At 34.8% G+C, this 13,137-nt stretch overlaps 1 protein-coding gene across 4 annotated transcripts in view; it reads right to left on the bottom strand.

Annotated features, from left to right (window-relative positions):
* PPIL4 (peptidylprolyl isomerase like 4) overlaps positions 1-12,840 on the bottom strand; it is a 33,215-nt gene extending 20,375 nt beyond the window's left edge. The window contains exons 1-9 of one of the 4 annotated variants that reach the window (XM_010965692.3): positions 12,684-12,840; positions 7,815-7,882; positions 7,663-7,727; positions 7,262-7,379; positions 6,498-6,640; positions 5,879-5,975; positions 4,984-5,100; positions 2,604-2,728; positions 942-1,008 (exon numbers count right to left, since the gene is read on the bottom strand). In XM_010965692.3, coding sequence (XP_010963994.1) covers positions 942-1,008; positions 2,604-2,728; positions 4,984-5,100; positions 5,879-5,975; positions 6,498-6,640; positions 7,262-7,379; positions 7,663-7,727; positions 7,815-7,882; positions 12,684-12,753 — 870 coding nt within the window. In that variant the 5' untranslated portion in view covers positions 12,754-12,840. The other 3 variants (XM_074368191.1, XM_045524488.2, XM_045524487.2) reach the window with 3 other exon arrangements.
* Between the last annotated feature and the right edge of the window lie 297 nt (positions 12,841-13,137).

Below are 13,137 nucleotides of genomic sequence, written 5' to 3'. Positions count from 1 at the left end.
CAGGGGTGTTAATTAGGCTTACTCATTTATTTCTTTTTTTAGAGGAGGTAGTGGGGATTGAACCGAGGACCTTGTACATGCTAAGCACGTGCTCTACCACTTGAGCTATATACCCCCCTCTAAATTTGATGGTTTTTTAAAAATACCCAAAATTTATGAATATTAACAATGTTTTATATCTGAACAATTTTATAAATATAGGTAGTAGTTAATATTTGTTACATAAAATGTTAACTGAGTTATTAACTATTTCTTTGAAAATAAAACAGCAGGACAGAAGGCTATGACATTCATTGGGTGCATGATTTTAAACAAGTCATCACCACATTGTGCCTCAGTTTACTCATTTGGAAAAGAAGGACAGTACAAATCTCACAGAGTTGTGAGGATTAAATGTAGGTCATGTAGCAAAATGCCTGCTTAAAGAAAGTTACCTGAATACATAAACTATCATTACTATTCTAGATCTAGAAAGTACTAATCCAATACTCAAGTTTTATTCATAAGGAAGGTAATGCCCAGAAGAAGAATTCTAAATAAAATGTCAGGTATCATAGAATAGCTAGTCAGTGACAGAGCTCAGATTAATATCTAGATCTTAACACCCAGTCCACTTTTCTGTTACTCAATTACATATTTACCTAAATAACACTGAAAAATTATTCATAGAATGAGAAAGACTTTACCTGAAACTTAAAAATTTTTATGTTCACATTCACATAGGTTGAACATAAACCTAAAGTAAAACATACACTAACATTAACAGATGTCAAATTTATCCCCTAATTTGAATATAATAAGGTTATTTTTCCAGGTGCCTAAAGAAAGGGGAAACTGATTTTCTAATCTTAGAGACTAAAAAAGTTCTACAATTTTTCACACTTTAATACCATATAAGAACAAAATAAATACAAACTTAATATATTTATATTATGACCTACTTTTTCAAATTCAATAAAAGCATAACAGAGGGATTCTCCAGTCTTCCAATCCCGGATAACTTCACAACTGAAAGAAAGTTTGGAAAAAAGTGACTTTAAAGAAAAAGCATTTACTCTCACTTTTCAAAAGTAAAAAACAAAATAAGCCAGTTATTAAAGGCAAAGTTAAATTCACAGAACTGTATTTCTCCAAACTTCAATAATAATTATTTTTTTAAAAAATAGTTTACCAGTCTAGTAACTAAATTATTCAGATTCTACTATAAACGTCCTACCTAGGCCTACAATCCTGAATTTCTAAAACATTCAAGAAAGAATAAGATAAAAATATTTAACTGTCCTTTGACAAAAGGAAATTACTGCTAAAAGTTCTTTAAAATCCTAATTTATTTCTAGTCCAAATATAGGTGAATCATAGACTAGCTAATGTTACTGTAGAATAATGTATGTACATTCATACATATAGACATGTTTATTAGCAAACTTCTAATTTGGGGGTTTTGAATTTTATTTTTTAAATTTTTTAAACAACTTAATTGTGGTATAATTTCTGTACAGTAAGTTACACATATTTCAGATGTACAATTTGATTAATTCTGACAGATGTATACACCTACGAAACTATCACTACAAACAAGGTACCTAACATTTCTATCACTACCTAAAGGTTTTAAATTTTTATATAAACCAAATTCAAATTTAGTCAAATTAGGTATAGTTATTGCACAGAACTAATCCATCTTAAGAACTAAGTGAAAGAGCCAATAAGGTTGGCCCTGGCTTGATGCTTTTTCCTCATGCATCTTAAGCCTCATTTTAGAAACATGAAATAAAACAAAGAAATACAAGGAAGAAAAAGTTATCACTTCACAGCACATGGTTCAGCTGTTAGCAATAATTAAATACACATTAAAATGGAAGGATCTAACCAAAATTATGACATAACCAAAGCAGGAGGCAAGAATGAAGGGGGGAGGACAGAAACAGAAGGGAATCCTCATCTTCCTTAGCAAGAAGTCAGTCTATAATGTCTACAGTTTAAAAAAAAACAAAAATAGCAATAATGGAGTATTTTTTATAAACACGATACATTGTAAGTGGGTGGAGAAATAAAATCAGGTAATATTTTATGGCAAGATTTTTCTTTCAATAGGAAGAATAAAAAATGGCTTCATAGAAGAAAAAAACATGAAAGGAAATTCTAAACATAAAATAATACTTTTAAATCAATTACAAAATATTCCCCTTTCTCATAGAAATACTAGCATTGCATTGATAATGCCAGGAAAATAAATTGAAAGAAAAATTTTAGAAAATTTATATTCAAATTACTTTTGGTTGCTAGAAATTCTAGGGAGAATTTAAATGGACAGATATTTAAAATACTAAAGAAGGTTATTGAGAATAGTAAAGAACTAGACTTAAACTGTTTCATTCACTTCCTGTTTTAGAGTTGAAAATGCCTGTGTTGGTAGTGAGAGACTCATTCAATTCATATATTTTTTTCATACGTATTTTCATTCCCTACCATTCAAAAGACTCATCTGTAAAACTCACCAGTATAAAATTCACCTAGAGTTCACAGACTCAACAAAAATGTCATTAGAAAATGACCAACTAATACCTAACTTTTCTAAATCTTTCACTAATTCTAGAGATTACCTTCTTATTGGCCCAAATCTTGAGAATATTATCTCCAGATCTTCATCTGTGGTTACTGGATTCAATTTACATACAAACAGCACATTTTCTGGAGGTTTAATATCTGCATCAGGTAGGTCTCCCACCTAAATTACAGATAAACAAGAATATAAATCAACTCCTTTGTTTAATTTCCACTATAAATACCCTATCCAGGCCCACAATGTTAATTTCCCTAAAACATCTAAACTTACATTATAAACTGCAGGCTCAGGAAAAGAAAGCTAAATAGACTTCAAAATTCAAAACTCCATTCTTCCTGGCAGTAACAATATTAATAGCCAAAATATTTACCTGACTCTGACTTCGTGTGAATACTGTACTTAGCATTTCATATACATTTTTGCCAATTCTTAAAATAACCATGCAATTTCCATTTTAAAGATGAGTAAAGTGAAATTCAAAAAGGTTAAATAACTAACTTGCCCAAGGCTATACAGTTGTAAGCAACAGAGTTGGGACTTGAACCCAGGTCTACCTGGCTTCAAAGCCCGATTTTATCTCCACTTTTTCTTCCCCAAGTATTTGATATATTTTAAAAAGAATTTATGTAAACTTTACCTAAGTTATGAAGTATGAAAATAAAGGATACCCATGATGCCACCAACTAGCTTAAGAACTAAAATGTCCCCTGATTCCATCAACCCTCTGCTTCCCTCACCACAAATGAGCAATTTTTAGTTTTCCTTTTTGGCTAGTCCCTTACATATCTATAGTTTTACCACATCTCTATATGGTCCCCCAGCCTGCCTTCTACTGTAAGGAAGAGCACTCCTTTATTATCTACTTATCATATATTCATTATTAGTTTGGACTCATGGATTCCTTTTTTTGTTTTTAATAAATAGACTTTTATTTTATTGAGCATTTTTAGGTTTAAAGAAAACCTGAACATGAAGTAGAGTTCTCATGGACTCCACCCTTCTCAACAGTTTACCTTTTTAATTAGCATCTTGCATTACTGTGGTACATTTGTTACAACTGGTGAGCCAATATTGATAGATTATTAACTGAAGTCCATAATTTACATTAGGAGTCACTCTTTGTGTTGTACATTCTATAGATTTTGACAAATGCCATGTATCATACAGAATAGTTTCATGCCTCTAAAAATCTTCTGTGCTCCACCTATTCATCCTTCCTTCCCCCTAACTACTGGCAACCAGTGATCTTTTTCTTACTGTTTGCATAGTTTTGCCTTTCCCAGAAAGTCATACAGTTGGAGTCGCACAGTGTGTAGCCTTTTCAGATTGGCTTCTTTTATTTAGCAATATGTATTTAAAGTTCCTCTATGTCTTTTCATGGCTTAATAGCTCATTTCTATTAATAATTACATAGTATTCAATATGGGTATACCACAGTTTGTTTATCTATTCACCTATTAAAAACATCTTGGTTGCTTCCAAGTTTTGGCAAGTATGAATAAAGCTACTATAAACATTTGTGTGCAGATTTTTGTGTGGACATAATTTTTAACTCATTTGAGTAAATACCTTGGAGCACAATTGCTGGATTGTATCACTCAGCTTTGTAAGAAACTGCTAAATTCTCTTCGAAAGTGAATTACCCACTTTACATTCTCACTAGCAATGAATTACAATTCTAATGTGCTTATTAAACTGTTTGTTTTTAATTTTTTTAAATTCAGTAAAGTTTTCTTGAATTATAATCTTTAACATTTGTTCCTTCAGACTAGTGATGCTAGTATGAATTTTAGAATAATGAATCTAAAAGCTCTACTATATAAAACAATAACAGTAATAAAAACTTAAATTATTATCTACCTATTCCAATATTTATTGATAATTTATGTGAATGAAAGGTATACCTTTTCCACAAAAATAAGAAATGGAAAAAATGCCTAGTAGGTCAATTAATCAACTACTAAATAACTCTTCCCCAGATATTTTTAGTAATACAGAAATGGAGTATATTTTAGAATGTTCAATTTCTGCCTAGGTTTATTTTACCCTATTAAATTCTGCTACTAAATCTCAATACTTGAGATGTATAAAGAATTATTCTTGAATACACCGAAAATTCAGTCCAAAAAAATTCTTTAAAAATGAGGTGGGTATAAACAATTGAGATCCAATTAATATTTGTTAAGTTGGATACCCACTTTCCATTTTTTAAAAAGGCCGTTGTCACTATATTGATAATGGAATCAAATTTGTTTACTTTCATATGTATTATTATGTCATATAAAATTCAATCCAGAAAAAAATTCTTAGCTAAATTTTTAATATTTTAAGACTATCAAAAAGCCAGAAATAAACTCACAGAGAATATGTATTAAATATATTGCAGAAAAAGTGTTTGAACAAAGTAATTATCTTACCATTTCTAACAGAATAGCCTGAGTTTTGGCTTCTTTTTCTGCCTTTATTTCTTCTACTTCTTCAGCTGATCTTCCTTTGAAATCATCTATTTCTTCATCTGCTCCTATTCGACCACTCTGTAAGGCAGAAGTTACTCAGATATACATTTAAAGAATAGAAACATCTAAAAAACATGGGAGACATTATGCTTTATTCTTAGTTTCAGCAAATATGTTAGAATAGAACACATTTGTTTCACAAATGTGAAACAAACTTACAAACTTATGAAAACTGGTTTAAATTAATTCAAAAATTACTAGCCAGACTAGGCTTCTAATTTATTTTTAAATCAAAATAAACATTTATATAAAAACTACCTGATATCCAACTAAGAGCTGAATACAGAAGATAAATGATCTTAGAAATTAAGCATCAAATCCCAATTATAAGGAAAATTCAGCTTTGAGGAAACCTAATAAACAGAAATTTATACATTTAAAGACCTGAAGGAAATGTCTCCTTTATTCCACAGAGATTTCTGGGTTCTATCTTGGCTCCAGAGTATCCCCAGTTGAAAAGTTCCTTCGCAAGATGATAATTTAATTTAGCCTTAAAGCTACATACACTCTTATCTAGAGTTAAGAGATAAGATAAACATTTTCCCAAGGTGTTCATATAAACTTCCAGAGCTAAAGATGTTCTGGTGGAACAGAAACTAAAGAAAGAATATTAGGGAACTAGATACCTAGAAAATGAGTATCACCATGGAAGAGAAAAAAAACTCTAAATTTGTCCTAGTATTCTTGATCAAGCAGGATAATCATCCTGAAGAAATAAGTTCAATAGTCTATAAAGGGAAATCTATGCAAAGCACTAATATGTGTGTATGTTCAATCACAAGATGACTCTACTTACATCTAGTTGCTCCCTTGTGGGTTCTGGTGATCGATCAGGAATTAATAAATCAGGAGGGTCATCAAATGGATCATCTAAAATCACTGTATGATTTATCCTTACAAAATAAATCCAAGTCAAATGTTACGTGTATGTTATTTCAAAACCCATGTTTTACTTTTTATAACAGTAACAAATGTTTTAAGTAACTCTAATGCCAGAAAAACTGTAAGTTCTTAAATGTTATTGCACAAGGATATTACTAGAGTATACTTTCACAATTATTGTACTATTTTTCATTGTTTGATCCTATATTTACTACTCTACATTACACTAAGATATAATATGAATGTGTAAATCTTTGTGATTTTGCCATATTTCTCAATAATCTGTATTTTTAAAAAACTAAATTAGAGGATTAATAATTCCTCCTGACATAAGCAATTATAAATAATTAGTACAAGTACCTTGTTTTTTTTAAAAATAGGTCTTCTCTATTACAAAGATTCTTAAAGTCTTGTATTAATTCACAGTTCAGAATTATCCAAAAATCAATACTCTGTACGCCATCACCTCTACATATCAAACAACACAGCATCAAAACATTCTAGTACATTCAGATAGTAAACCGTAACCATACCTGATATCTTGATATGGTACAAAGTCCTTATCAACAAAGGTCTCGTTAATTTTCTTAATTATGTCCATGCCTTCTGTCACCTCACCAAACACTGTGTGAACACCATCAAGGTAATCTAGATTATCTCCTGTAGTAATAAGAAACTATATAGAAAGACATAGAATAAACACAAAAATATATATGTAATTCAAACTGAAATCAGTTACACACTGACAAAAAATACACAAAAGTAAGACTCTATATTAACTGCAAGAATTGTCACTAGTACTAAGTAAAAAGCACAAAGCTTGAACATAAAATATCAACACATACACAGACGCTCTCCTAACTGTTCAAAATACTTGAACAAACCAAATCTCAGTTTCTTCACATGTAAACTGTGAGAAAAAAAAAGCTTCTACCCCAATGGGGCTGTTGTGACAATGAATTAAAGTGCTCAACATAACCTGTTTTGAAGTAAGTAACAAACACTGAAAGGAAACAGGCCACAGTGTGAACAGTGACGATCCATGAAAGTGGGGCTGGGCTTGTGGGTAATGTTATTTTCTCCTTCGTACTTCTCTGTATTTTCTAAATTCCTCGCAACGGACATGCCTTACATTTAAAAGAACAACATAATAAAGCTTTTTTTATATGGAAAAAAATAGTGCAATCTTTTTCTTCTAACAAATACCTTTGATCAAAATTCTCCCCTCATGATAGTTTAAAAAGATAATTTTCTGGGATCCCTCCAGCAAAACTCATCTCCTCACCCATTTCCTAACCTGAGATCCATGCTGATCGCTGCCATTGTTCACCATGGACACAGTGCCTTTCTTCTTGTGCTTAATTCTTGGCACTTTTTCAGCCTCAAAAAAGCTTGCTTGATCGCCATACAGTTGACTAAAAATACACATAATAAGGTTATAAAATATAAGTACTTTCAACATGAAATACAGGACTAGAGTTATATATAGGGCACTAGAGTTAGCATATAGTTACCATTTCTTTATAGAAATGCCACTATGATTCAAAATAGTCTTTTTTTTTTTTGCTATAGACATTTATGGAACTTGGGGGAAAAATCTATACTTGAACCATATTTTAAGATGCAGATTGAAACATGCTAGTTAACATTGTTAAGAGGCAAATCTATTTTCACTCATTTAAAAATAAAAGAACTTACCCAAAAACAGATTCTCCTCCACGGCCAGTCCCTGTTGGATCACCAGTCTGTATGATAAAATCCCTCTGTAACATTTAGGATGCTTTGTTAATTCACAGAGTTTGCTAGATGGTTCCAGTAACAAAGAATATGACTAATATCCACTAACTCACCTGTACATTGTGAATAAGGCAATAATTGTAATATTTTATTTTACACAACTTCAGGAAATTCAAACAAGCTGAAAGAAAGTAAATACTAAGTTTATTACAGTAGTTCACAAATACATTTTTAACCAAGTAAAAGTACAGTTAGTGTAATTTAATTTCTAAATTATCATACAAACCCCCCCAAATAGTCAAATGTCCCAAGCCATTAAAAAAAGGTAGTAAGTTTAGAAAAAGGCAATATATTTCAAATTCTTTTTATTCTCTTTTTCTTTGGATTTCTTGGGCATCTGAGCTATGCAGAAAACTGAAATTTATCTCGGATAAGCAATCGTTTATTGATGGATTAACTTTGCAAGAGAAAAAAAGAAAACTAAAGATATTATGATAGGAAATAATTGAACAGAGTATCTTGAAAATCAATACAGATTGTGTAAATTAGAGAATCAAATATCTGGGACCATTTTTTTTTTTACAATGATTGAGTAGCTCTTCACAAAAATCCATACACTTTCAGCTTTCTGAAATAAATTCACTCATTTATCCAATAAATATTGACTGAGTATCTTCTAGGTACTTGGCACTGCTGTTAAGTCAAATGCCACTAAACCTTGGTCTCTGCCCTTAACAAGTTCACAGTCTAGTTGTAGAGAAATAGGCTCACAAGTTCTCAAGGCACTAAGCTAGAAAACAGACAGAAAGATATATTAGGCAGTACCTGCCCCCAAGGAGCTTCTAAACCAAGGTCCTTACACCTGAATACAAATAGTTACATACTGGGCATACCTGATAATACCACTTGTGTATTTAAATAGTACGACAGTAAAAAGTGGTTTTAAAAATGCCACAAGAGTTGAAAAGATAGATTGTTCCTGGCTAGGGAAATGAGAAGCCCTCACGGAGGCTTAAGGTGAGCATTAAAAGAATTGGATTGGCAGAGAGTTAAGAGCGGACATTTCAGGCCTGGAAGACATTATGATATGGTCTAGAAGTGGGAATTTAAATGTTTGGGGGAGGGTCCAGAAGACTGGTATAACTTCTATAATACTCCAGTATTACAGAGTAATAGAAGATAAAAAGGCTAGAGGGGTAAGGTAGGGCCAAGTTACTGGAGGGTCTTGAATATCAGGCTTTTGATCATTTTTTCTAGAAAAATATATTTCTGGGCTTACTATTCAACATATAGGAATAGTCCTTTAACTAGAAAACAAAAATAATGGACCTAAGCAGTGATCATCAGTGGCTACCAAAATCTTAACAGGAACACCGTAACAGGTGTATCAAGTTAGACAAGCTTAAACCCACTAATCAATTTTAACATCACAAAAAGATCCAACCAGACATCAAGTGCCTCCTGAATGTGATATAGTTGAAAGTAGAGACTAGCTTATATGAAATATTCTTGCCAAAAACATTAAACCTGAATCTGATCAAGGTTCCAGATCCAAGGAAGCAATTTATGAGAAACAGAAGGAATAGAAGAATGTTAAAAAAATATATACAACAAGGATGAAATCAGTGAAATCCAAAATGAGGAAAATGCTACAGAACAAATGACCCAAATTCTTTCTCAAAATTTTTTCAGGGAAAAAAATGGGAGAGGGTGCCAAGGGGAACCTACAGATTAAAAGATATTTAAGAGACATATAAACCAATATAATATATGGACCTTCCTACAGAACTGAAGACACTCTTACCACATAATCATGTTCTTTGGTATTTACCCAAAGGAGTCGGAAACTTAGCTCTAAGCAAAAACCTACACATGGATGGTTATAGCAGCTGTATTCATAACTGCCAAAATTTGGAAGCAATCAAGATGTCCTTCAGTAAGTGAATGGATAATCTGTGGTACAATCACAATGCAATATTATTAAACACAAAAAGAAAAGAGATATCAAGCCATGAAAAGCCATGGAGGACTCTAAAATGCATTTCACTCAGTGAAAGAAGTCAATCTGAAAAGGCTACATATTATATGAGTCCATCTATATAATATTCTGGAAAAAGCAAAACTATGGAGACATTAAAAGCTAAGTGGTTGCCAGGAGCTGGCAGGGGAGGGATAAACAGGCAGATCACAGAGGATTTTTAGGGCAGTGAAACTATTCTGTAAGATACTGTAATGGTGAATTCATGTCACTATACATTTGTCCAAACCCACAATGTATACCACTAAGAATGTACCCTAATGTAAACAATGGAAGTTGGGTGATAATGAAATGTCAACATAGGTTCATCTAAGGTACCACTGTAGTAACAAATGTACAGTATATACCATGTTACATGGTACAAACATTACAAATGTATTACAGAAGTACTACTCTGGTGGGAGATACTGACAATAGTGGTGGCTGTGCATGTGTGGGGTATGGGACAGAGGGGAAATCTCTGTACTTTCACCTCAGTTTTGCTATGAACCTTAAACTGCTCTAATAAAGTCTTAATTTTTAAAAAGGTGGGGGAGAACCTGCAGATTAAAAGGTATTTTTGTCAACTAATATAACATATGGCCCTTGTTTGGATCCTAATTCAAATTACCAAATATTCTTTTAAATGCCTAAGAAATAATAGAAAAATATGAATGATACTAAGGAATTATTGCTTATTTTTTAAGATGTGATAATTTGTGGTTATATTATCTTTTTTTAAGTATCATTTAAGATACAAATTGAAATAATTACAGATTAAATAAATGCCATGTAAAAAATTTATTATAAAAAAACCCACTGGAGGTGGGGATATAAATGAAACATGTATTCACAACTGTTAAATGAAACTGATCATCAGGACGTGAGGGTTCATTTACATGATTCTTTCTATTTCTGTATATGTTTCAAGTTTTCTATAATAAAAAGTAAAAAAGGGGGAAAGAAAAAGAAGAGAGAGGGAGGAAAATAATTCTGAATATATTTACCATAGATTGATAAGTAGTTATACATATAAGTAGATAATCCAATCACATGCTTACAAATACATACACAGGGTGGAACTTAAGTTTTTAGTGTTCCAAGCTATCTTTGCAGAAACACTGCTTGTCCATTCTGTGTTAATCAGATGGGGTAACCCTACCTCCCTTTTAGTTTCTCACAGTTCTAGAGAAAAATGTCCAATCACTTGCCAGGTGCTGCTCCAAGTGGAGAGTGTCAAATTCAAAGCAAAGCAAAACCAAGAGATTAAAAAAATACAATTCCCTATAAGATCCTGTGAACCCCTGGACCCTGCTATCCTTAAAGCTTACCTCAGTAACACGAGGCAATCGATTATTTTCTTTGAGCCAGTTTGGGCTGAGTTTCTGCCACTTGCACAAAGAGAGAGTCCTAATGCAAGTCCTAATGCAAAAGAGTAATGCAACAATGCAATTTGCATTACTCAATATAATGAATGTTTGGTGTGTGCCCTGAAAGTGTCAGACAGTGCACTAGGTGCTCAGGATATAGAGATAACTAAGGCACAGTCCCGGCTCTCTTAGAGTTTACATTCTTGAGAGGAGACCAAGACTTGCAAATAATTCCAGGACAAGAGGTAAATGTTACAACAAAATACCTGTTGTGTGATTTATAAAAGACCTGAGACAGAACAGAAGAAACCGATCTAACTCTGCTTAGGGACACGGGAGAGCCTCACAGAAGAGATCATGCTTGACCTGTGATGTGAAGAGTAAGCAGGAAGTTTGCCAAAAGGACAACAGTGGAGAGAAATGTAGGGTAGAGGTAATAGTATAAAAAAGGCATTGATGTATGGTTGAGTCTGTAGTGCTGGGGGTGGGGGTGCGGGGATAGCTGAGTGTGGGATAAAGTGTAGTATAGTATGTCAGGAGGCACTCTTACTGTATTGTAGCTTGTTTCATCCTCTTTGATAATCCGCATTCCGGGTGGCAGGACTCCGATAGTAACTAATTTCTTTTGGGCTCCAGTTTCTCCCCACTCTGATACATTCTCCACACTGTTGCCTATTATCTTCCCAAAACAAGAAGTTTGCTACCTCCCTGCTTTTTAAACCTTTCAAAGACTCTGGTCATCATTAGGGCACACAAGGCTATTCACGACCTGACCTAACCTAAAAACGTATACGAGCAGACGCGCAGTCTGCCATTCCACCGTCAAGCCACGCCAGCCTACTTGCTATTTCCATAAAATTCCAAGCAAACTGTTAAGAAAACCCTCGTTCCCACTCACCTTTGAAAGAACAAGTTCAAGTGTTCTGTATTCTTTGCTAGCTTCGCTTCCCCCGCCCACAACCAGGAAGAATTACTCCAGTTCTCTGGTTTCCATGGCAACGTTCTTCCACTACAACACTTAAGAAATTAAATGGGCTGCCGCGCCTCCTTCCCACCAATGGAAAAACAAGACCCTGAAGGGCAAGATGCCCATCCCTGGGCTTGGCACGAAGTCTCGCACAGTGGACGGTCAAGGAGTGTTTGTTAAGGTTGGGTGCACACCTCCGGACAGCCCTTTCTCCATCCAGGAGGGATGTCCATACTCACTGCTCCAAGCCCAATTTCCCTGCTTTCGTAAAGACTTACTGATTACACACGAAGAAATATGAGTTGTGTTCCTCTGGCTAGTAAAACGCAGTAAAGCCACGGGAGCTATGGGCATTGTATACGCAGCCTGTATCACACACATACACAGAGGTATTTAATAACCACAAGTACCCGCCACTCGACTGGCCATCACCGGATGCGGGAGAAGGGCTGCTCCTCGAAAAAAAAAAAAAAACTTTTCTAACCAAGACCCTCTAATGAAACAGCCCGGTCGAGGGCACCAGCAGCCCAGAAGCTGGAACCAGTCTAAACCGGAGACTAGGCAGAAAACGCAAAGTGGGGAAAGGAGACCGATGTCCAGCAAGAGGTGAGCTGGGCTCGGGCCTCACCGCGCGGCCGCTCCTCCGTGTACAAGTCGATGACGACGTCGCCCAAAGTGGTCTCCAGCAGAACCGCCATGGCGCCTGCTCCTCCTCTGCAACAAGCCCGGGGGGTGACAGGCGCAGCCGGACGTCATCTACGCCACGCGTCACCCTCGGCGCGACGCCTTTTTACGTCATCCTTCCGGCGACACCGCCCTCTTCCGGGAGTCTCCTTATTGCTGCTCCGGTGGGTGTCACTCCCCGCCCTGCCGTGGGTCCCCGCCCCTTGCGCGGCCCTTTTGAAAATCCTTGACAGCCCTTGGCGACTGGCGCGGAAGACTGTCACTCAAAGAGGCTTCTGTGAAGAGTTTTGTGCCCGTTTTGTGTCCATCTGATGAACAGGGCGGACCTCTGAGCGGCCCTTTAATGCTCCTCAGGCCATCTCCGTCGAAGCCCGAGGGCGGCTGCAGCGCCATGTTCC

The sequence above is a fragment of the Camelus bactrianus genome, chromosome 8, assembly GCF_048773025.1.
Source record: "Camelus bactrianus isolate YW-2024 breed Bactrian camel chromosome 8, ASM4877302v1, whole genome shotgun sequence".
NCBI lineage: Eukaryota > Metazoa > Chordata > Mammalia > Artiodactyla > Camelidae > Camelus > Camelus bactrianus.
This window is presented reverse-complemented; position numbering and strand designations above follow the sequence as displayed.